The sequence below is a fragment of the Aythya marila genome (assembly GCF_965140915.1).
Source record: "Aythya marila genome assembly, chromosome: Z".
NCBI lineage: Eukaryota > Metazoa > Chordata > Aves > Anseriformes > Anatidae > Aythya > Aythya marila.
The window spans coordinates 86,290,099-86,313,743 of NC_139080.1; the positions used below are offsets into that span (position 1 = coordinate 86,290,099).

General features: G+C 40.9%; 2 protein-coding genes across 2 annotated transcripts in view; one reads left to right on the forward strand and one right to left on the reverse strand.

The window, feature by feature from the left end:
* Positions 1–745: 745 nt before the first annotated feature.
* Positions 746–17,769, forward strand: FAM81B (family with sequence similarity 81 member B; the record flags this gene model as incomplete). Its single annotated transcript, XM_082783930.1, has 7 exons — positions 746–1,039; positions 3,024–3,142; positions 7,176–7,305; positions 9,216–9,322; positions 13,104–13,236; positions 14,813–15,008; positions 17,648–17,769. The coding sequence occupies 7 exons, from the start codon at positions 746–748 to the stop codon at positions 17,767–17,769; spliced, it is 1,101 nt and encodes a 366-aa protein (XP_082640056.1).
* Positions 17,770–20,152: 2,383 nt separating this feature from the next.
* SKIC3 (SKI3 subunit of superkiller complex) overlaps positions 20,153–23,645 on the reverse strand; it is a 51,014-nt gene continuing 47,521 nt past the window's right edge. The window contains exon 41 of the mRNA XM_082782929.1: positions 20,153–22,984. Within this exon, the coding sequence (XP_082639055.1) occupies positions 22,907–22,984 (78 nt within the window). The 3' untranslated portion in view covers positions 20,153–22,906. The remainder of the gene's footprint in view (positions 22,985–23,645) is intronic.

Consider the following 23,645-nt stretch of genomic DNA (forward strand, 5'->3'; position numbering starts at 1 on the left):
GCATAAAAAATATACCATCGGCTTAAATTTAGGACATAAAACAACCTTCAATTTCTGTATAACATGCAAACCTGAGGTTCTACAGTAATTAAATTTCTCTGGCTTTTTACACAGCAGTAGCCAGTGGTTCCGGTTTCCCTCAAGCTCCAGACTGTTCCTATCTGCATGAAGCTTCATTCTGTACCTGTCAGTTTCAGATCCACGCAACATCCTTCCTCTCCCCCTCTCTTCTATATTTATATGCAGTTTCACTGGGTATATTCGAGCCCAGGACTCATTCCCCTGGGTTTTGGTGGGCGGATGGGGAGCAGGTAGCTGTAAGAAAACCATTAGGTGTGCAGACTTCTTTCCAGCTGGTAGGTGTAAGCAATGCAGGGAAATACCAAACCAAGGACTTGGTGCGAGCTCTGCCTGCCTGCTCCCAGCCAGCACACATTTTGGGGACTGCTCTGCACCAGCAAAGTTTGCCAGGCTGCTACCAAGGGCAGCCTCTGATTGTGCTTGTTCTTGCTTTAGTTTAAAACAGAGAAGGAAGAGGTTAAAATGAGGATCTCAATGATGATATGTTATGGAAGCACTGTGAATCCTCAGGCTCATGGGACTTCTCAGTCACCCTTCCTTCGCCTACCTTGCACATCATATCCCAGCCACTAACACCTCACCGGGAACTTTCTCTTCTAATCTAGCTTTATAATGTCCATGCCACTATCCTCACTGAAAAAATGAATCCGGGTCCTTGGGCTGTATGTTTTTTTACCTAAAAGCTGCCAAACCCAGGCTTTCTGGTGTTCGCAGGAGAAACGTGTCCCCTGCTCCCGGCCCCAGAGACAAGTTGCGGCGGCTGGAGGAGCAGCTCTCCAGCCAGGAGAGGACCACAGCCTTCCTCCTCCACCAGGCCTTCCGAGTCAAGGACGACATTGTTTCCTACTTCCAGGAGAGCACAGGTTATCAGCACAGGGAGACCGCTGCCCGGCAGCTGCTGGAAAACCATGTCCAGACCATTGCAGGAATGGTTCAGAAGCTCTGCCAGGACATAGAGGTAACACATGCTGAGGACTATTCCCATGCTAATGCTAGGGAAAATGCTAGTTTCTGCACATCTCTAATGCTGGCTTCATTGGCAGATAAGTCCTTAGCATGAGCATTGTGTTTTAGGGAAATTCTGATTTTTCTCACGTAGTAGCACTTACAGTTCCTGGCAAAAACAGAAGGGAGGGGAGTAGGGAAAATAAGAAACATAATTGGAAAGTAAAGCAAAATAATGAGCAGATTAATGAGTTTTGGGGTTGCTTTCCTCTAACTGAAAGGTTCAGATTCCATTTGCTTTCTGTTTTGTTGGAGTGTGGGAGACTGAATTCAAGAGAAATGAGTAAACTACATTTTCATCTAACATAGAATGTGAAGGCTCAGATTTCATTTTACTTAGATTTATAGATGCAGATGTTCTACTTTACATAAATTATGTATGCAAACAAAATCAGATGTTGAAACTTTTCACAAAGCTCAGTTAAAACTGGGATGAAGGATCAGGTCACACTTTGAACTGACTGACAATTCTGTACTAGAAATACATGTGACGATTTATTTATTTATTTATTTATTTATTTATTCTGACTAAATATGTTTGATTATTTGTGGTTATTTGACAAATTTATATGTGTAATTTAACAACACTTTTTGGCTTTTCTTCTTGGACAAAGGTGAACAGTACAAAAACATCATGAAATAGAATTCTCAAGAGATTTTTTTAATCCTTTGAAGAGTTAAATGTCCTCCAAATGCCAGTAAATTCAAAATTTTGTTTTTCACATACTTGCAGAAGTATTTGACATGTAGTGCATTTGTCTTATCAAATATGAAATCTTGGCTCACCTGAGATCAGGGCTGTTTTATGAGAAAAACACCCAAGATGTTATCAGCTTTCTTAGTCTAATCGTTTTCCATGGTTGTAAATCACTCTCATTTAGGTCCTAATCTCAGGTGTGTGTTTGCTTTGTATGTGAGGATTTGTTGTGAGGCTGTGAGGATTTGTTGAGTGTAAAGCACAGAAAGCAGCACGGTGAGACCTGTCAGTCAAAGCCACCAGAGTATCAGTACAATTTGGGAGAACTGCTCCAGGCATATAGCAAATTAGAGCAGTTGAGCAATGACCATCTCTCAAGCATTGTAAAGAAACAAGGGGATCCACAGGAATGTGACTGGCATACTCCAAGTCTTCCTGAAAGCAGGAAGAATATCCTTCAGAAAAAGGATATTCTGCTCTGGGGAAGACACTGGCATGCTGCTGCCACAGGAGTGAAGCTGAAGATGGGGAAACACATCCCTCTGCCACAGCTGGAAAAGGCTGCTGCTGCATCAAAGTAATTAGTGGAAAATGGTCACAACCTTAACGAATTTGGTGTTCATGATCCTCTGACTGGAGGTGCTGGTGGGATGTGGGGTGGCAGCTCTGCAGTGAGCAGCAGGCGTGCTGCGCTACGCTGAAACGTGAGCTCCAGGCCTCTCCTCTCAACCCGAGCAGTAAAACCAGGGCATTTGGGGCATTGCTCGCTCCCTCAGCTTTCTGTCTGTAAAAGGTGATGGTAGCTCCCCAAAGACTGTCTAAAATTAGTTCTGGTGGCACACACAGATCCTCCAGGGCGGTCGCTCCTTCTGCCTTCAGATCAGACATTGTCGCTGTGCAGTAAATCTGATACAAGGCCGCAAGATGGGCCTGGATGAGACACTGAGCAGCAGCTGACCTGCGTGCACATTTGGGGCTAGACAGGTGTGTTTTCAGTGTTTTTAACAGCAGGCCCATGTCCTGTGGGCACTGTTCTGTGCCAGACAGTGTGTTTGGGGATGCTTCCTCAAGCAAGCCGAGTGAGGAGCGTCAGGGAAGAGACAAGCATTTGCGCATCTATGGCATGGGTGGGAGGGATCTGTTTGACACTCTGGTTCATGTCTGACCCTTATTTAATAAATAAATAAATAAATAAATAATGTAGAAAGCCCATAGTGCATTAAAGATCTTGAATTTACAGGTTTTGGAGAGGCAAATAAGAACAAGGGATGGTGCCACAGCACAAACTAATTTTGCTGTTCAAAGCCTGGACCATAAATACATCCAGAGTCTTGGAGACCTGCGTGGAAGAGTGGCAAGGTAAGGAATAAACAACAGCCCCCTTTTTCATCTCTGTTAGTCAGCTTCTGCAAAGCGAGTTCAGAGCAAGCATGAATATACTTTGCACTCATTTTATATCTCAATTTTAGTGCCAGATCTGTGCTGTGCATTCTCCATGTTAGTAAAATTATCAAGCCAGGGGGGAAAAATAACTATGTTGTCCTGTCTCATTCTTCCTCACACACTTAAGACTGTAGAGAATTTATCCTTCCCCAGTCTGGCTAGCCTTCAGCTGTTGTAGTTGAAGCCTTCCTGTTGTTTCACTAGGAGGTGGTGTAGGGTTCTTCACTTCCTCTCTTGGAAGGTGGGGCTTTCTGAGCAAGCTTGATTTCTTCCTTTGAAGGTGGACTTCCACGGGTCATTTAAATAATGTGATTAAAACAATGACAAAACAAAACTCTGCTGTGTCATATCAAGGGAATACATGGATTAGGAGCTCTCTAAACCAATATATTGGAAAAAGTTGCCTTTAAGAAAGAAAGTCCCTTGAAGAACCAGCATGTTTCTAATGTTTTTTTGTTTGTTTCTCCAGAGGCCACTGATATGCTTTTCATATAAAATCACTACTGATGATATTTGTAGATAACACCAAATCATCAGTTATCAGAGAATGTCCTGGATCAGGGGCCATGGGGGCTGGTTTATAAAAAATGCATTTTATAAACCCATTGAGGGAGTGCTCCACTCCTGAATGCTCCTTGAAAAGTTTGGGGAGTGTGGTAGGTAAATAACTGACTGTGAGTTCTCACAATGATACAGTATCAGAAATGCTAGGAATATGGTCTTGGACCAGAGATCAACAGGGAGATTTTGATAGCTCTGTGCATGCACAGAGATTGGTACTAGAATACTGTGTTGGGTCCAGAGTTCCCTTTCTGAAGTGAAAACTTGATGCAGTGTAAAGAAGAACCAGGAGTGTAGTGGTGGGATGAGGAAAATTTCTGGCCAAGAGAAGTACACATCTATGTATAGTTTCTAAAAATGAAAATCCAGAGATGTCTTCATTTCCATGTATAGCTACTGGGAGAACGAGAGAAAAATCATAGGGTGCTGAAGTACTCCAAAACTGATGAAGAAAGGCTCAAGAATCCAGAACTAGAAGCTGAAGCCAATACATCCACAGTTGGCAGGAAAAAAAAAAAAAAAAAAAAAGTTTTTTTTTGTAACCTTGTGGCTGATTAGCATTGGAAGGAAGTAGGAGGAGATCCTGCAAGATTTTCTTTCTCATGGTGTTCTCAGATTCAGATGGGCAGGCTTTACAGACAATATGCTTTCGGCACAGTTGTAATATTCAGCATGTGATGTGTCTCACTACTCTTTCCCAGCATTTCCCTATTGCTCGTGCCGGGTACACTGAGGCTCACTCCTGTTTTCTGTACTGGATCACTGGCCTGCAGCAGAAAAAGCAAACACGTGAAAGGAGAGCAGGAAAAAAAAAAATTTGGAGAGACAAAAAAAAAAAAAAGGCCCACTTCCACTTGCACAAAATAAAAATTCAAGCAGAATAACAAGGAGGTGGGGCTCCTCTGGGGACCCACAGCATTGCCCTCCATGAGCTGCCTTCCTTGGCCTTCCCTTTCCACATGCAGCCCTCACCACAGGACAGGAGCTGCTGCTATGTGGGCACCAGTTTTGGACAAAGCTTTACTGGTGCTTGGTGCAGGGCAGGATCCTAAAAGACACAGATGGAACCACGTGTTAGGATTACCATGAAGTCGACAGCATCATCATCTTTTTCGGATGGAAGCTAAGTCTTAAGGTCCCATTTATGTTTATATGGTATATGTGGGTTCTTCATGTTTCTTCAGTCTCAGGATAAGCAATTGCTGTGTATAGCAAGTACAGCCCAGAGTGGCTGCATACATGTATTTCACATTTTTTTGAATTAGTAGAAATCTTCCCACAGCAAACTTGCAGTGACAGTTTTCCTATTGATTTGCAGCCCCACCTTAATCCAAGAGTATCTAGGATGAAATAAAGCTTAGTGGACCAACGTTCTTTCTCACGGAAGATGATTCTTCCCCGTTTTCTGCCACATGTAAAGGATTAATGTGGATTAGCTCTTGTAATTCAATTTGTGTCACTCTTTTCTCCCTCTCTGTCTTTCCCTGAAAGACAGATGAAGACCTCTTGCCAAATATAGGGCAGTTGTCCATTGAATCTGAGACATTCTGACTATGTTTCTACACTATGTAAATATTGATGTGTCAAATAGCAGTGACTGAAAAAAAACAGCCTTCAACATCATCAGCTAACATCTCACACCAGCTATATTTTTTATTTGTGTTTAAATTCATAAAATATATTAAAACAATAATTCCTTTGGGAATGGGATCATGTATTAGAGCAACAAAAATAAGTCAATCAACTGAAAAAAGAAAGCACCGCTTCTTATAAATACTGACTGCTTATAAACACAGGCTCTTTTCAGCCTCACCAAAAAATGACTGAATAAGCATTGCACTTTACACAGATATTTACATTATACTTTCTTTTTCGTGTGGACTTTTCTGTTGCTCAAAGGAAAAGTCCAGCTTAGTGCTAGATTGGTGCATTCCCATGAAGTTAGTTGACCCTTCAGAATACGCAATACTTTGCCAAATAAAATACTCCAACATATACTGTTCCTTCCATGGCTGTGAAGAGTAAAGCTCCTTGAATCTATAGCAGGCAGCTATATTCCTGCCTATAATTAAATCCTTTGGTACAACCATTAGAGGCATTTAAGACTTTATTCTTTTTAATTTATATGCAAATCTCATAGGAGCACTTTTCTACACCTTTCCCAGCCCGTCCAGTGCCTCCTCGCATACTCCCCAGCTTCCATTTCTGTGCCTGGAAAACAGGGACCTCACTGCAAGCGGTCGTACATCTCCCACATGAACCATGGATTGGAGCAAGATTTAAGCAAGGCCCAGGGAACCCCATTCACTGCAGGACTCAATCCACCAAACCACAGCAAGGCACAGAGCTATGCCATGCACAGTGCATGGGGAGATGCACAGACACAGTGCATGGGGAGATGGGGTTTGGTGGCTACACCTCCAACGGGGTCCCCGCTGCTCTGACCCTGGCGCATTAATCCCACACTGCATCTCCAGGGCAGCCTCATTCCATCTGTGCATGTACAAAGCCTCTGTTATCTGCAGAAGCTTCTTCAATTTGCTTGATGTGAAGGCACTGTAGGAGTGTCACAATATCTCAGCATCATCAGGAGATGACAGAAAGCTGGTCTATTTGAACTGCCACAATTTCTCTTGACATCCTTTACTTGTCAACAGCACTGGCTTTATTCTGTGAATTTTCCTTTTTAAAGGATAATTCCTCTGGCATTTTAAAACTTAGCTGTTTTTGTTATTCAATTTCTTTTTCTTTTTTTTTTTTTTTTAATATTAAGAGGTGCAGTGCTTCGTGTAATGCACACACAGAATTGATTTGTTGCCATAAGAATATTTGTTGCCACACAGAATATTTGTTGCCATAATTTTGTTTCTAATGCTGCTCACACTGGAGCTTGCTCCTGGGGGGGCACATGTGCAGGGGGGAACTCTGTCACTCCTCTCCTCCAAGAGGAGTGGTGCAGAAGCACAAGACTGCATCTTCTTGCTCAATTTGAATATTTTTACAATGTTATGTGAATATTTACAAATAAGCTAACAAAATAATCTTCCTCCTATGGAAAACAAACAAACAAAAAGCATATATGTAAATATACATGTATATACATTGTGCATATGCAATATGTACAGGTGCAATGAAGACAGAAGCTGAAAAGGGAAGAATTTTAGGCATTTGGCTGTTAATCAATGCTGTTACTCTCAAATCCTTTATTTGTCTACTTCACACATGACAAGATATTTTTGTGAATGCACCTGAAGGAGTTTAAATACAAAGTGACAAATGCTTCCTATAAAACAGAAAGGTTTTTGCCTGTAGTGGCTCCAAAATTGATCTTCCCCAACACTGTCTGTTCTCACATGTCTCCATGCAGATCTCTTGTCTCTAATTGCAGATGCGAGGCAAGTATTGCAAAGCTATCGGGAGACATCAGCATTATCAGGCATGAGGTCCAGAAGATTGATAAGGAGATTTACAGCCTTCACTCTACCCTCAAGTATTCTGTGAGTGGCTTTGAGAAGATGGTGAGTGCAGAAGCCCACGGTGAAATACCTGAGGTGGTGACTATGGGTATATGGAGAGCTTCCTCTCCTCCTCTGCTGACCAACATTAACAATGGATACAGTGCTTATATGACAGGATTATTATTTTTTTAAATACAAATTAAGTAGCCTTTTTAATAGGTGTAGACTAATAACAGATAATACAAATATTATAGGACTTGGGATACTCAGATCATTAATGTCCCTTTACAGTTTCTCAACATAATTTACAAGACCCGTGAAAAAAATCACGACGCTCTTTTAAGTGCACCTGGAAAGTTCAGCTGGTTTTCCTTCAGTTTTAAGGTGGTGGCAGGAAGGTATCTAATAGCATCTCCAATTCTATGTGAATGTTGGCAGTATCACAAAAGGTTTTGAAAATATAATGTTGATTTTTTTTTTTAAATTTAATTTTATTTTTTTTTCTCCATAAAAAGCATAAGCCAACAACAAATAACAGCTGTTGCTGCATACAGTTCCTCTGAGCCAGTCTCTTCTTGTGACAGGTTCTCTGCACCCAGTAGCGGTTTTAGATCCTCTGACAGAATCAGGAGCCTTAGCAATAAAATTTTGCATGAGTCCAACTTTACGGGGAAGTTTGGCTTTCTGAGCATGCAGCATGACACACTCCTCTGCTCCTGCCCCAAACTAAATGTTGTCTGTGCCCACTGGGACTGAGCCTGGGAGCAGGTATAGGACATTCAGAGTCTCATGCACTTGGTATCCAGTATAAAGTCATTATCATGTTTTGACTTCATCTTCTGCTGCACAGGACAAGTTCCAGTCATTTTGTACCTTGCCTATCCATGCATCCTATTCTACAAGTTAAAATTACCTGTGACAGTTTAAATGAAAGTATTTTACCTGGAATTCTATTGTAAGACACTATTTGGACATCTGTCTCCTTGAATACACGTAAAAATGTTCTTCGTTCCTGGGAATGGGGAACGGAGCATGTGCATGTCAGAGTCATGTGCAACAGTACACAAAGCAGCAGAGACACGAGGCATGATGCTTTCTCAAGTGAAGTGGGAAAAGTTATTCTCATGTGACTGCAGGACAGAAGCAAAGGAAAGAACTGAAAAAAAAGCCATATTCTGTTGCAAAAAAAATAAGGTACCAAGACAGCGTAATGAGTCTTTGGTGGCAATCTTTTGACATGGATGTGCCACAGCTACCAAATAGTTGGGGGCATCTTCTCACCAGGGTGTTTTCTGGCCTCATCAGTGTAAAATCACCAAGGAACAATGCTGGGATTTAGCATTCCCTCTAAATTATTACTAAATTGGGGAAGGCAGGCTGAGTCACAAGCCCATCAGGTCAGACTGCCCTTTGGGATCAAGCATCTGCATGCAGCAGTAAGTGCCTTGGCCCAGGCTGTGCTGCTGAAGCTCATGGAGGGTGAGGCCATGCAAGACATGGGTTTCTGGTGGATCCCAGCCTCCTGCGTCACTCTGTCCTACACCTTCCAAAAGCATCTGAGCATCCAGCATCCCTTTACATAGTGGGCATGGCCTCTGTGTCACCCACAGATGCTGACTCTCCTCCCTTCTCTGCTCCGGGTGAGAAGGAGCCCAATTGGTGTTGGATACAAATGTGCACAAAAGATAAGTAAGTGAATATCCCTGAATTTAATTGCGAAGTCCATCTCCACAAAGACTTTGACATTGGTCTTGCAGCCTTGGTGACTTTGAGCTCAAGTCTGTCTTTGCTGAGTGTAATTATTTGTGAGAGAGTTCAGAGTTCTTCATATTAGCTGTTTTTTTTTTGTTTGCTTGTGTTTTTTTTTCTTTTTTTTTTTTTTTTTTTCCCTCTTGCAATTATAATACATATTTAAATATAAGTGCTTATAGTCTGGCTCATAAAGGTGTTCTCTGTTGAATTCTCATTAGGTAATGCAGCTATTAGGCAAGATAGAGGCTTCCAACTCTGATCAAAGCTCAAATTTAAAGACAGTCCAGGGAGATCAACATCACAAATTGCAACTTCTGGATTTCAAGTAGGTGATTTTCATTATTATAATTCACCCTGGATTCTTTAGTATGATGAACAGGTTGCTATGAAACAGCAAAACAAACCCATTAATTAACATCCATTCAAAACACTAAGAGAAGGTTAATGAAGATCTATGCTATAAAATAATGAAAATACATAATGAAAGTACATTGTCTTGCAAGCTAATTGTTACAATGAGGCACTAAATGCCACCTTGTAAGAAGAAAGGTATGAAACCAATTACCTCTCCACGCTTAAAAGAAAGGCACTAAATACAAAGATGCTATTTACCATTATAATTGCAGCTAATTTGTGACTAGCCTAATGTGCAGAAGACATTTTCTTTATGCATTTGCTCAGTTTGCCCATTTCTGAGAGAGGAGCCAGGGGCAGGGGTGCTGCTGATGGAGGGAGGTGGCAGGGACAAGCCAGGGATGGTAGCCAAGGGCTGAAGCAGGTGCATAGCTTCATGTGCCCTTGGATTTGCAATTTACTGTTTCTTTCTTATGAGGGATATTTCTCCTATTCTAGCTGCAAAAGTACTTTTACAGTGTCATTTTGAACCTGATGAGTTTTAGAGAAGAGGGAGCGCCATTGAGGGATGCAATGAATGAAAGTATTCAGCATCCATATTCAGGACAATGCAGAACAGCCCAGCATTAAAAGCAGAACCAGCTTGGATGAAAATTTAATTATAATAATACTGCAATAACAGTATTTCAGAGGGAACAGACCCACTCCTTAAAATGTTGAGGTATTTGAATGACGATTTATCTGAATTGCATTCAGAGTTAAAAATATGCTAGAGCTTTAAATGTAAAAATGTTCCTGTCAAGAGGACAGGAAAAGAAGTAGGGATCAATGGGGAAATAACAGATAAAATTGGGAATGAATTAAAGTGGGGAAATAAAAAAAGAATTACAGAGGGATGGAGAACAGAGAATACGAATCAAGACAAAGTGAGAGGAACAGGAAATAAAAACAAAATAAGAGGGAAAGAAAAAGGGAACAATGCCAGAAAAGAAGGAAATTGGAAAACTGAATTGAAGTAAATGCTGAGATTCTCAAAAGTTAATTAGAGCTTACTGAAACTGTCAACAGAAATAGGAAGCTGAAAGGGATGGCTTTCAAGGCCCTGAAATGTACTTGCAGTTGGTCTTTTAACATGAAATCCAAAAGGCTTATTTATCAAAATGCTGAGATTCTATTCCAGTTAATATCATCTTTAATTAAAATAGCATGCTCTTTGGGAAATATATCTGTCTTTTCCCATATTGCACCTTTAAAATTCTACCAGATTTATGCTTACTTTTTAAAGAGCTGAAATTAAATTTAACCTCTTTTGCTGGAACAGACTGGAGCTTCTACTTGCACGCTGGCATGTTTAGATCAGCTTGGAAGCCCAGAGCTGCCTTTTCAGCTGACACGCAGCTGTCTCCAACCAGCAGTTTTTGCAGTCTGGCAGTTGTATTGTGGAAGTGCAGACTGATACTGTTACTGAGAACCTGATGAATTTTTAAAGTGTTTCAGGACTCCCTAGGTAATGTGGACCTTCACCATCAGGGGACTGGATGCTTATCTCCCCAGGCCAGTTAGCTTAGGAATATCTGTAGTATCCATAGCAAAGCCAGCTCACTCATCAATAGATTTAGTCTCATGCATGAAAATTTATTGTAGCACTGCTGGAGTATGTTCCTACTAAATATCCACAAATATCCCCTTATTAATATTTCAGGGATTTGCTGGACCAGAGACTATGGCAAATCTGTGGTCTCTCTTGCTCCCCTGAGATGTAATTGTGTGAGCTCCACGTGGTAGGGATGGCAATTTAAGAAGCGTTCCAGTGGAGCAAAACAGGGTGCTGCTTAACCACCACGTTTTTGCCACATTTTCCAACTTGCCTAAACGCTGCTCTCAAATAATTCATTTTTAAGTTTAAATCCTTTTAATTCCTTCTTTCCCAAGTTCAGAGCATGCAGAGCAAAGTCAAAGTCACAGGCCAACTGCATATCTTACTCCCCACACAGAATTTGATTTTTAACCTTTGAACAAAGCTGACCATCAATAGTCATACGTGTTTAATTCCACTTTACCAATTAAAATGATATTGATCATTATTTTTTTTCAATAATGCTAACAAAACGGCATCATCGTACCTCATTTTATGCCTCAAGGATGAAAATCTGTGATTAACTACACGAAAGGTCTATCTGACGAAATACCAGCCCTGTTATTGCCTGATCTGCTGGTTGAGCAGAACTACAACTCTTGCAATTATCAGCTTGCTTACTGACCTCAAATTTGCTCTCAATAACCTCAGAGCAGGTAGTAGTGGCTTTGATAGAGCCCTAACTCCATCCCTACCACCCCCCTCCAAAGCAGGGTTCAGATGGCAACTTGTACTATTCCAGCCAGGTGGCTCGCTCTGCTAGGTCTGAGGAAGGCTCACTGTACCTCTCCTACCCACCATAAACTACACAGATCAAACAGTGGTCTGTATCACCAGCATCATATCACAATATCATCTTATTTTCTCAAAAGCAAAGGCTAGTACTCCAGGAAGTAAAGTGTGTGCATGTTTGCATATGCATGTAAGGGCTATAAATGACAAAAATCAATATTTCAAATTTCTATTGTTAAAAAAAAAAAAAAAAAAAACAAAAAACACAAAACTTAGAATTATTAAAATGAATAATAAACTGGCCTAACAGCTGTTTGTGTACGCGATCTCGGTAAGACACTATCCATAGCAAACAAACTGCAGACACGTATCACTTAGGGAAATTCTGTTATCATTAATTTGTTTCGTACATTTACACTGGCTGCTGATGGTAATTATCGCTTCATTAGACTGATGCAAAATTGTTATCAACCCCTTGTTATAAAAAAACGATTTCACTCAAACACCCTTTTGAGAAGTGCTATTAAGTATTACAAGTACTTTAAGCATGAAGTCTGGTTATAAAATCCTGCTCTTTACTGTTGGTTTCTGCAGTGTTGCCAAGCAGTTGATCTGTAATTCAGCCCAAGTAAATTTCAAGTGCTCACAGTTTGCATGAAAATATGTGTTAGAAATTAATACCACCACATTAAATTTTTCCATGAACTCAGGTCACCTGCATAAGCAAGAAAATTTAGATGCATGACTAAACTTTGACCTAAATTCACGTCTCGTCATGGCTCATGTTATAAATTACAAGCTGCAGCATGAGAAAAACGAAGTCTAAACCATACAGTCCTCTAGCCTGAGGGCTTGTATATTTGGTACAAGTGACATTTGTTGGTTCCTCTGGCCTGCCATGTCTCCAGGTGCTGCCTGCATTGGGGGGGTCTTCGGATTTCTGTCCAGCTGCTGGTTCAAAGGCAACCGCATTGTGTTTGTAAACTTTTACTCACAAACTTCTTTGATCCTTTTGAACTTGATTTTCAAACCACAAGGGGTTTGATCCCCCTGATGCTCAGCTACAAAGCTGGTGTCCAGTGGGATAGTGTAGTTTCTTCATGCAGTTCAAATAAAGATCATTCAAGTTGAAAATCCACATTTTTCAGCTCTCGGGTATTTTCCTAAATTAGACTGCACTGGATAAATCACATTTTGGCATGTATGCACAACCTCCAAGTTAAGGATTACTAAAATTATTGAGCTTAGGCCTTCTTGGGAAAATACTGAGGAGGTTTGGAGTAACTTAATTTACTCAAATGACTCAAGACTCCCCCATAATACTGACTAAACCTTAAGTCTCATTGCTAAAAATAAGTAAATAAATAAATAATCATGATTTCAGGTTGACAAGCATTCTAAGCGACTTCAAAGATCAGATGCAGCACCAGCAGAAGTGGACAGAAGCGCAGCTGACACGCTCGGAGGACCAAGCCCAGCACAGGCACCAGCTGCTGAATGCCATGAAGGAGAGGCTGGTAAGGCTTTCCTCCACAGCATCCCTTGGGCACGGGGCTGGCCCGTGGGGCTCCCAGGATGGAGGGCACGAAGCCCCCCTCCCAAAACCCTAATCCCATCAAAACCGAATCACACACAGAAGAAATGAGATCAAGTGGAAAAAAAATGAATTGCCCTGGTGCCTTGGGACGCGGCCAGCAAAATGATGAACTACGGAAATCATGTAGTGGGGGAATAATTTATTTCAAAGAGATATCAGGAAGCCACTAGGATCAACTCTTCACTCAAACAGGGCCAGTAGCAAAGGCAGGGCTTGGGGCTCGTCCAAGTAGTTTTTTAGTATCTCTGACAAAACTCCCAGCAACATGGGAAATGCACTTTTCCTTGGTTATGGTAACTCTTCCCATTCATGTAACCCCAGTGTACCTACAGCAGTGGTTTCCTGACCCAAAACGAGCAACAGTGCCACCACTGAACATCAAGTTTTCATTCACTGACAAGCTGAGAATAGTAAGGGATCTTCTATGCAAATTCTGCCTGGTTTTAAATATAGACACCCCATCGCCATACTGCGGTTGGTATATTAAAATGCACCGAGTTTGGATTCCACAGCAGCAGTTAGCGCTTGGCACAGGACCAGTGCCTTTTAATTAATTCCTCCACAGCTTTAAAAGCTTTCCCTCCTTTGAAATAAGCAACTATATGCTCAACCTCAGAGTTCAAAACTGATTAAAATATCATCACCACGTCTCAGTGCCAGGGTGAAGATAGCTGATCAAAGACCACATTGAGAAGCAGGAGAACTAAAACACCCTTGAACTTCAGTCTCCATTTATTCTGCTTGATGATCTCTAGTACTCAGTACCACCAACACTTGGTGCAGGCACATACGAGAAATGTTTCTGACCTTTCAGGCACTGTCTCACAGCTACTGGTAGAATCCACTTCCTGCACCAATACTGCTTTTGTGATTGTTTTTGATAAAACGCACCAATTATATGTGGTGACTCTTTCCTCTGGGAGACCATAGTGCCAAGCAATGTGGTATTAACAGGACCTACAGCTCTCCAAGCCACCTCCTGGCAGACTGAATAACAAGGAGAGCATTTACTGCTGTGTGAATGCAGTGCTGTGGAGCAGCCAGTGGTCCTCTGGGCATCTCCTCCCTGAAAAAAAAACACAGCTCAGCCCCCAGGGGTGCTCAGAGTATGTTTTCAGCACCACCCCAAGCCCTGTTCAGGTTCAAACAAGCCTGCCATGTTTGCAGATACCTTCCCTGAGAGGCAGAGCCTGGCATTGCCCTGGGCCTACAGGAGTCTCTGAGACACAAGACCCAAGGGTTTTGACCAAAATAAATGAATAAATAAAATAATAAAACCACCTCTGTCCTGGCCCAGCCCTTTCCCCAGTTCTAGTGTGTTGGGGAGGAGAGGATTGGCATTCCCTCCGGGGTACCAGAACTCACCTGCACTCCTGCAGTGCTGTTACTCCTGGGATGAAGCAGCAAAACTGGACTGGATCAAGGATGCCAGGTGTCAGGTTAGCGGTGGGCATACTGAAAGCGTCTTACCGTGAACTTGTTCTCTGCATTTAAAGGAAGCAGCAGAAAAGAAAATAGAGGAAAAGCTTCTGCTTCTGTCACTAAAGCTAGAACAGACAGAGAAACCAGAGGAATACAAACAAGAGTTGAACCAGATGAGAAGTGATGAAAACAACCTGCACGCAAGAATCACCAGATTTGAAAGACAGATCTGGAAGGAGCTTGAGGAAATCCAGAACGAATACAGATCAGGTGAGAATGATCTTTAATGTAGTTCATTTTTTAAATAAATTTGTACAGTGAGTTACTGCTGCAGAAAATACTTTCTGTTAAAGGGAGAAAGACCTTAACAGGACTTTCTCTCTCCTGTGCCCCAGTTAGGGAGGTGTCATTTCTAGGTGTCTGGGTCAGCCCACCTGCACCGCCAGCAGCCAGCACGACATTCACACACAGCTGCTGTCTTTTCCTGGGGGGTCTGATGGTAAGGACACTTAAAAGGCAATTTCACAACCAGCTTTCCAAATATTTTAGAGTACTTATTTCTTCCACTCACGGGGTCACTAACCTTAGTTGGGAGGTGCAAGTCTTGCCTTCTCCCACAGGTCCTGCTCCTGTGAATGTGTTTGATGACCTCTATCATTTCCATCCTTTATGCCCTGCTCTCAGCTAACAATAGCTGGAGAAAGAGGCCCCTGGATGTGTGACAAATACCCTCCATGGGCCACACTTTACACAAATGAATGGGGAAGCATTTGGGTAACACTGCTGAATTCACAGTGGCTGCTTCTTATAATATGGCCATCTCAAACGTAATTCTGAGAACATGAGTACTGCACTAATCTGAGCCGATTCTGGCTGTTCAACCTTCAGCAGCAATTAGAAGTCCTTTACCTGGCACAAAGCACAAGGCTTTCAAAAGGACAATTCTGCTTGCCATAAACTACCCTGCGTCGCTCAATCCATTGCAATACCATCTACTTGCAGCTGATAACGGAAACAAAATGGAAATGTCAGGTTATCTGAAAAATCACTCAGCCCATCTCTGCAAGGGAACAGATGGCTGAAAGTCATTACACAAGTGCTTCACATCTTACATGTTCTCGCTTGAAACTCAAGCATCTGGTTCTCATCTCCAAAGCTGTCTGTGAACTAGGACCCCAGCTCCTTCGTGCAGCTCCAATTCCTTCATTTTCCGCAGCCCACCTACAAGCCTGGCTCGAAAGCTGTAACCAATCAAGCCCTGGGGTCTTTGTGGAGCTTGGCACAGGAAGGATTGACTGCCCAAGTCCACCCCAGTAAGCACAAGGCAGCATCCCAAAGAATTCTGTGGATAAGAAATTTCAGAATATGATATTCTGGTGTGTGAGCAGGAGTTCTTAACTTCAGATTCCTGCCTGTAGAAATCAGCCACAGAAGAGATCTGTTTACACAGAACTTTGGCCTTATTTGCCCTCAAACTCAAGTCCAAGGATTCCTCCTTCTCACGGCAGTCTACCAGGGGTTGATCCCCCAAAAGGGGAAGAAAAGGCCACTGAAGAGGTGCAGAGCAGCATGAATGGCACAGAAGCAGCTTATAAATGGTCTCAACAGCTGCTTGGGCTTTAGCACAGATCAGCATCTTGGAAATCAGACATGGTCAGAATTTATAAAATTCTAAGCCCTATGCAGTGATTTCACTGAATGCTATCTAGTGTGTGGCAGTGTCAAAATTAATCCATGATAAACAAGTGTTCAAAAAGAAAAAAAAAAAAGTAATGAACTGTCATGTTACTACAAGCACTTTTAAAAAAGAGCACAAGAATTAATTTTATATGTAATATAAAATATTTTATACGTACCTTTTATGTTTTATAAAAGTTACCTTTCAATGTAACTTGAAAGGTACTGCAAAACGGAAACAGCTACCTAACAGCAACTTAATTTTCCATTCTTTACCAACAATGTTTAATTATACTATGGCTCAATAAAAGTGCTTTGTACTTCTGTTTTTAGAAGAAAAAATAATTGCGTCTGCACACTCCCATTTCTTTTCTATAGCTATATACAAAGCACACATGGCAAGTGAAGCTGAGCTCCCACTCTCCCAGCTGTGTATGAAAAAACAGTGCCCATCTCACATGAAACGTAATTTTTATTCATAGTGGCTATAACTCTTGGAGATTCACGGCACAAACCTTGCTGCCTGCAGGTGGGCAGACTGCACATCAGCCGTGCCTACATCTGTTTCCCTGAAATTGGTGGTCTTGCCATTTTAGTGCCTTCGACGTATCAGCTGGTTATCTGACTGCAGATGCTGAGTTTCTCTCAGTAAGATGCCAGGCCAGCAGAAATTGCACAGCTGGCTACAAGCTGTGGGGCTGTAAGATGGACAAGATGGGTAAGATGTGCTGGGCAAGCACTTAAACCCAGTCTGCAGACTCCAAGGGTGCTGCAGAAAAGGCACTCCTACCAAGCACATTGACGGGAGTGTCTGATTCAAAATAAGGACTGCAAACTCAAATATATAAATAAAATAAAAATCAGTGCTCAGCAGAAGACCATTACACTTCAAAAGCTAACAGTACCCTTGGTTTTAAACGCAGACATAGCATTTTCTTAACTCCAGACCATAAATAGGTCAGTTACAGTTAACTTCTATCATGCTTGATATTGTCCAGTGCACTGGGAGATACTAATCCTATAGCAAGGAGTTTGCAACCTAAGCTGCTAATACCTGTCTATGGTATTCAGTAAAATGATGAAATAAATAGATTGGGTTTAATGTGCTCTGAATTACATGTGGGTCAGAAACCTCTGCAAAGGAAAAAAAAAAGCAAAAAAAAACAACACAGAATTTCTTAGTGTATTGAAAGCAACCACTATTTAATTAATTGTTCCTATTCTTCTGCCAGGATTTCAATCTATTCATGAGTCTCTGGAGCTGCTCAAACAAATACAGAACGCAAAGCTGAAGCTTGAAAAAAAGAAGACGAAGAAAGACACTCGAAGATACAAAGCGAGTGACCTCCCATGAGAATGAACTCCAAAAGCAAATCCTTATCAACACTTGCAGGTGCTCTCTCCAGTGAGAAGCATAGCTGGATTAAAAGAAGCAGTCTTTAGACACACCCACCTTCGTTTCCCCCTGTCCCTGCAGGATGTTCTTGTGACTTATCACATTGTGCAGACACAAAAGTAACAGCTTATACCAATTTCACAATAAAACGTACATGATTTTCTAAGGATTGACTTTAGAATTCTGCAAGCAGATTTCATACAAAGGCATTCATGCTATTTAAAGGACTTTAAGAAACCTATTACTCAGTCCTTGGGCAGCGTTAGCCCCATCCTGCCATAAGCTATACTGGTTTTAGATTGGTGTAAACATTAAAATCAGCCCTAGCACATTCCTCCAGCTCCAATGTGTAGGTAGTAATAACATCCTGAAATGTGGCATGGTACTGATGCATGACTTGGACTGACTGTAAGAACTTACTGGATCATTAAAAGTAGCTAACAAATCACGTATGAGTGTGATAAAATGCAAGTTAATTGTTAGAAGATGCATTATTAAGAAAGCTTATTTCACATCTCTTCTGTTTCACTAAATGAAGGGGTGGTTAGCAGTATAGTACTCAAAAATGTAACTGACATCAGAAATTTTGCTTTACTTAAAAAACAAACAAAACCACAAGAAAATAAATCTGTAAATAAGGAAAAAAAATTGGAGTAGAGCAAAAGGAACATATCACTCTGATTTCCCAACAGAGGCTAGTAGGAGTTCTTTAGCAAGGAGGCAAAATAAGTCAGTCATGGTGCAATTGCAATAGAAAAATGAATATTTAAACTGTAACATTTGTTTCCCGAATGCCTAACGCCATCCGTCTCTAAGAGAAGGAAATTCAAGAAGACTGAGATAACCTCCTGTCTCAAGGCTCTTGTGCTTCTTGCTCTACAGAAGAAGAGGTTTCTCAAAACCACAGATTCCAGGTGGCTTCTCTTAAGACACCAAACCTGCACAGCATGGTTGCTGAAACTGAATTGATGCAGTCAGTAGGGAACCCTACTTCAGCAATTAATCATGTTCACCCCTGCTGGGAGAAACTTTGTTAAAAGTGTTAAAAGCTTCTCCAGTAACTAAAAAGTCCTAGAAAATGATCACTTCTTGTAAAAAAGACAACAAACAAACAAACAAACCAGCAACCAAGGTCACAATATTTCTGCCTTTTCACTGAGGCCGGACTTTTCTGAGCAGAGTTTTGGGTTGATCTGCATTTGTCACATTTTCTACTTGCAGTAGGAAATCAGCAACATCAAACTCCTAATTATAAGCAGCAGATTGAGCTATTGTGAATTCATATTTTAGTGTCACTTCATATTCTGTCCATTTATGTGTACTTTGCCTTCACTGTAGACTATGTATGGGGTCTTAAAGTCTTTCAATGCAGTCACAGCACAGCAAGACATTTGGTAAAGGGCAGTCTCACAACCTTCCTCTACTTTGTTCTAGCCACTCTTGCAATTTTTCACCCTTGTACCTGTCTGCCAGAGAAGTGGTAGTTGGTATGGCTTGGTGTATTGCCTCCACACTCTGTACCTTGGCTGCTGAGCAGCAGCAAAAGGAGGAAATGCAAGGTTACTGATGAATGTGTTTCTGAAAGCAAGTGGTGTCAAAAATCACCCAGGAAAAAAAATAATAAAAAAGACAACCTTCAGAGTCTAACCCTGGAACAGAGGAAAGGACAGAACTATTACTACATGTTTCCTAATTACCTATTCCTTCATGTGGGAATATGCAAAAACCAAATGTTGCTTTACCTAAATACTGATTTGTGTGATTCTACTAGAAGGGCTCAGGGGTGCAATTATAAATTAAGTTCATAGAGGAATATATATTCAGAGCATTGCTATTGTTTGAGTGATGTAAAGGAATTGTCTCAGTATTTATTACAGCTTACTGTGACCAAACTCAGAACGATCCCTGAGAACAGTAAAAAGTTACTTAACTGTCAGCTGTCAATTCAACAGAGCAAATTATTTGGGAGAAAAGGATAGCTAAGTTCTAGGCATCCATGACCACATTCAACTGGACTGCAAGACTGTGGATGCAACTTCTCATTGTAAAGTTGTTAAAGTTGTATTTGCGCATCTTTAAAACAGTTCTCCAGTTTTATGTTTACATATTAAAATGATTAAGTGTTCTCAGATATGAAAGATGCTCATCAGAGCAAAACTTGCCTCTCAAACAAAACTATCTGAAAGACAGAAGTAAGCATCTGTGGCTTTGTTAAACTCTCAGGTTAGGCAAGACTACTTTAAATTAATGTAATAATCCACTGTACTTCATGATACCATTTTGAGAGAAACCTCAAGAGTTGAAAAGAAATCCAAACTAGCAAAAGAAATACAGAGAATTAAACAAATGAGAGACCCAAGTAAATAAAAACTCTCAGAAGCAAGCCCATTTCCTCACGTTTATGTAAAAAGAAGTGTAAGCATAAAAAATTCTTCATAACTGAAGTAATCAGAAGTTCTCCCTTGAGATTCAGTAGATCTCATTCCATTCTGCCTTCAGCATAAGACAACACAATAAAACTAAGTATAATTTGGGTATGTTTTTTTGTTCCTTTACATTAGTAGCAGCCAAATGTATGTCATTCCAGTCAGTGAAATTCATAACCAGCTCTCAGTTCTTCAACAATGCTTATGTGCCTTTGTATAGTACTTTGAATTTTAAAGCTGAGCTCTACAATGGTAACAAATAGGGGCTGTCTCAACCCCTGTGAATTCACCCATTTTTTCAGTGGTAGAGCACGCTTTCTGTGAGTACTGACTTTGTAGAGGCTGCACGTTATTGAGGAGAGCAAGATTTTTACCTCACATTGTTTCGTTTTACAGAAGCTTAATTTTAAACTCAAGTTCCCTGAATGCTTTTCATTGAGTAGGTGGTGGAGATATGTGTTGTGTTTTGTTTTTTTTTTTCCCTACAGGGCATGTAATATGCTTTTGGGCTGTTTCATTTTCTTGTTCAAAGAGTTCATCATTGATCACTGCAAAAGTCATTGACTTCATGGTCTTCTGAAGAAAAAAAACACTGACTTTTTATTTTATTTTTAATTTAAATACACAGATTATTCAGTTGATGGTTACTTAAGGCAGATTCTCTGGCCTGCTGTCTTTTGTTCTCCTAGGTGTTAGAATTGGTGCTTAGCATAGGCTCAAGTGGAAGCATTTCTGTCTAACACAGTAAAAACAAGGGAAGGCAGCCACTTACTGCACTGTCATCAGGCTGGATACGATGGCTCTCCCACCACTACAGTAGGAGGCATAAATACCAAAACCATATACAAGGATATGAACTACAAGCTGTAAGAACCCCTCAAGGCTATTAATAGCAGAGAGCTAAAAAAAGTTACAGCTAGTTTTGAGAGTCACGAGTCTGGCTTTTCCAACATTCCCTTTTAATATTTGCAGTTAATGATAATTCTAGACTATGTGAGCAGGCTGTGAAGGCAACCACAATCTAAATTTATCAAAAAAATCTTTTTAGAGTAAGGTATTTTGCATTGAGATGGGTGGGAGAACGAAAGTGTGGGAGACGAGCAGGGATTCTTGCCATTCAGAGAGCTCACCTCCACAAAGTAGAAAATCCAGCCTACTGAGCTTAGCTTTCTGGCTTAAAAATGACAGTGGCTCCTGATGACAGCCTGTGGCTCCCACCTGCTTTCCATGCATCACTGTGTGTGACTGGATGCCAAGATGTTCTGGGTGGGAGCCTCAGTTATCCCTCACCCCAGCTCAGCATCCTGCTTTCTTTAAGCCAGATGCGAGTGGTCCTGAAAGCAGCTGTGAATTCAATCCAATCCCACTATTTCAGCAGCACATCACATGCCTTGGAAGTGTCTGCTCTCCTCTCATACGGGATATTCACCATTCTAAGACTTTTCTAGACATAGCGTCATACAGAAATGATAAACTAGGAATGGACAGCTATCATGACTCTCTTGTCAACAGCTTGAAAATTGCTAATGGTAACACTAACAGATTAGAATCACTGCTTTATTTTTTTTTTTTATTTTCATGTACATCAAGGCAAAATAACATCACGTATTAAGAACCACTGTCATGATTCATCCCATTAAGCAGTCAGCAGCAGAATTAACAAGACATAAATAGAGCCTGTTATGCACAGTTATAAATATGACCCTGTCCCTGATGATCACAAGCTTTTCTTGATGAGAACATTTACTGAAGCCTGCAGTCAAGGATACACTGCTGCAATTAAGGTTAGCTAACAAAAAAAATTAAAAAAAAAAAAAGCATATAAACTGACGCCACATATGAAATTCCAAGTGGATTTGGGTCTCAACATCAAAACAAAATATATTGAAGGAATAGAGGCATTTTAAATTTGCGTATGTTTTATAATACTTCTTCCCTCACAAAAGTTTGCTGCTAATTAGCTAGTAAGACTCCGTTCCACGAAAAAAGAAAAAGTAGAAACTTTTTCAACCTTGCATCATTGCCAATGCAGTTAATATTGTACTTCTTTGTGTGTAGCCAAGGGGTAAATAGAAGACAAGTAGACCCCATTGCAAGCAGTACTGACATATTAGTGAGGAAGGAAACAAAAACAAAATTCAGGGTTTTCCCTTCAAGCCAAATGTGTTTTTAACATTCGGCCAAACTCTTTTCAGTGATTTGCAGGGATAGGACAAGGGGCAATGGCCACAAAATGGAGCACAGGCAGTTCCGCACCAACATGTGTAAGAACTTCTTCATGGTAAGGGTGACGGAGCACTGGGACAGGCTGCCCAGGGAGGCTGTGTAATCTCCTCCTCTAGAGATATTCAAGGCCCATCTGAACACCTACCTGGGCAGCCTGCTCTGGGAAACCTGCTTTGGTGGGGGGTTTGGACCCATGATCTTTCAAGGTCCCTTGCAAGCCCTACAATTCTGTGAATCTGTGATTTTATGGTGCGACCCATGTCAAAAAAAAAAAACAAAAAAACCCCTTGAGTTCAAGAAAAAGTGAAACTAAGGATAAAGCTGCAGCTAGGGCAACAAGTTAAACTGGATACAAACAAATAAAAAAGTCCAAACCGCATATACTCCTGAAGGATGGCCTGAATAAGTTGCTTGAAGAGATTTTCCACTTCAGATAGTACATACTAGGCACTTGATGACAATTTCGTGTTTAGTTCCAGAGCTCTAACATCTCCATTAGCTTTGGCATTTTCTACAAGTGCCTACAAGGAAATCAAACAATGAAAAATTGAGAATTTTCTAAGTTTAGTGTTGGTATATTTTACTGGAAATCTCAAATGCATTTTAATTTCTGCTACCTAGCTTCCCTGAGAGATTTAAGTAATCCTTAAGTCCAGATAGGAAACATGAACATTACACATGAGCTTGCTTAAAACATTATTCACTTAAAAACAAACAAAAAAACCCAAACCACTCTCTAGTCACTCGTTAAACATGTAGTGACTTGCAATGCACTACAGTAGCATCATTTGTTACTTGAGGCTGAAAGTGAGTTTGGTAAGTAAGTTCCCTGCTGGCAATGAAACAAGCAGAGCTGGTTGAGACCCATCTCTCTGCCAATGCACACTTGTTCCCTGCTAGAGCATTTGTATAAATCTAAATTTGTCAAAAAGAAGCTTTCCGTGCACCTACTTAAACAAAACTGCCAAGGTTTCCCCTTGCCTCCCCCACTTAAATTTAACCTTTCACCGTTTACTTTCCACATGTCATATTTGCAAACTTTTCTACTAGTTAAAACATCTCCCCTGACAGCCTAACGTTCACCGATCTTTATAAGCTTCTGGCACTTCTCTTGTAATCTAATTACATTATACATATTTAAAATGATAAACATTAAGTAGAATCAAGTAAATATTAACTTTA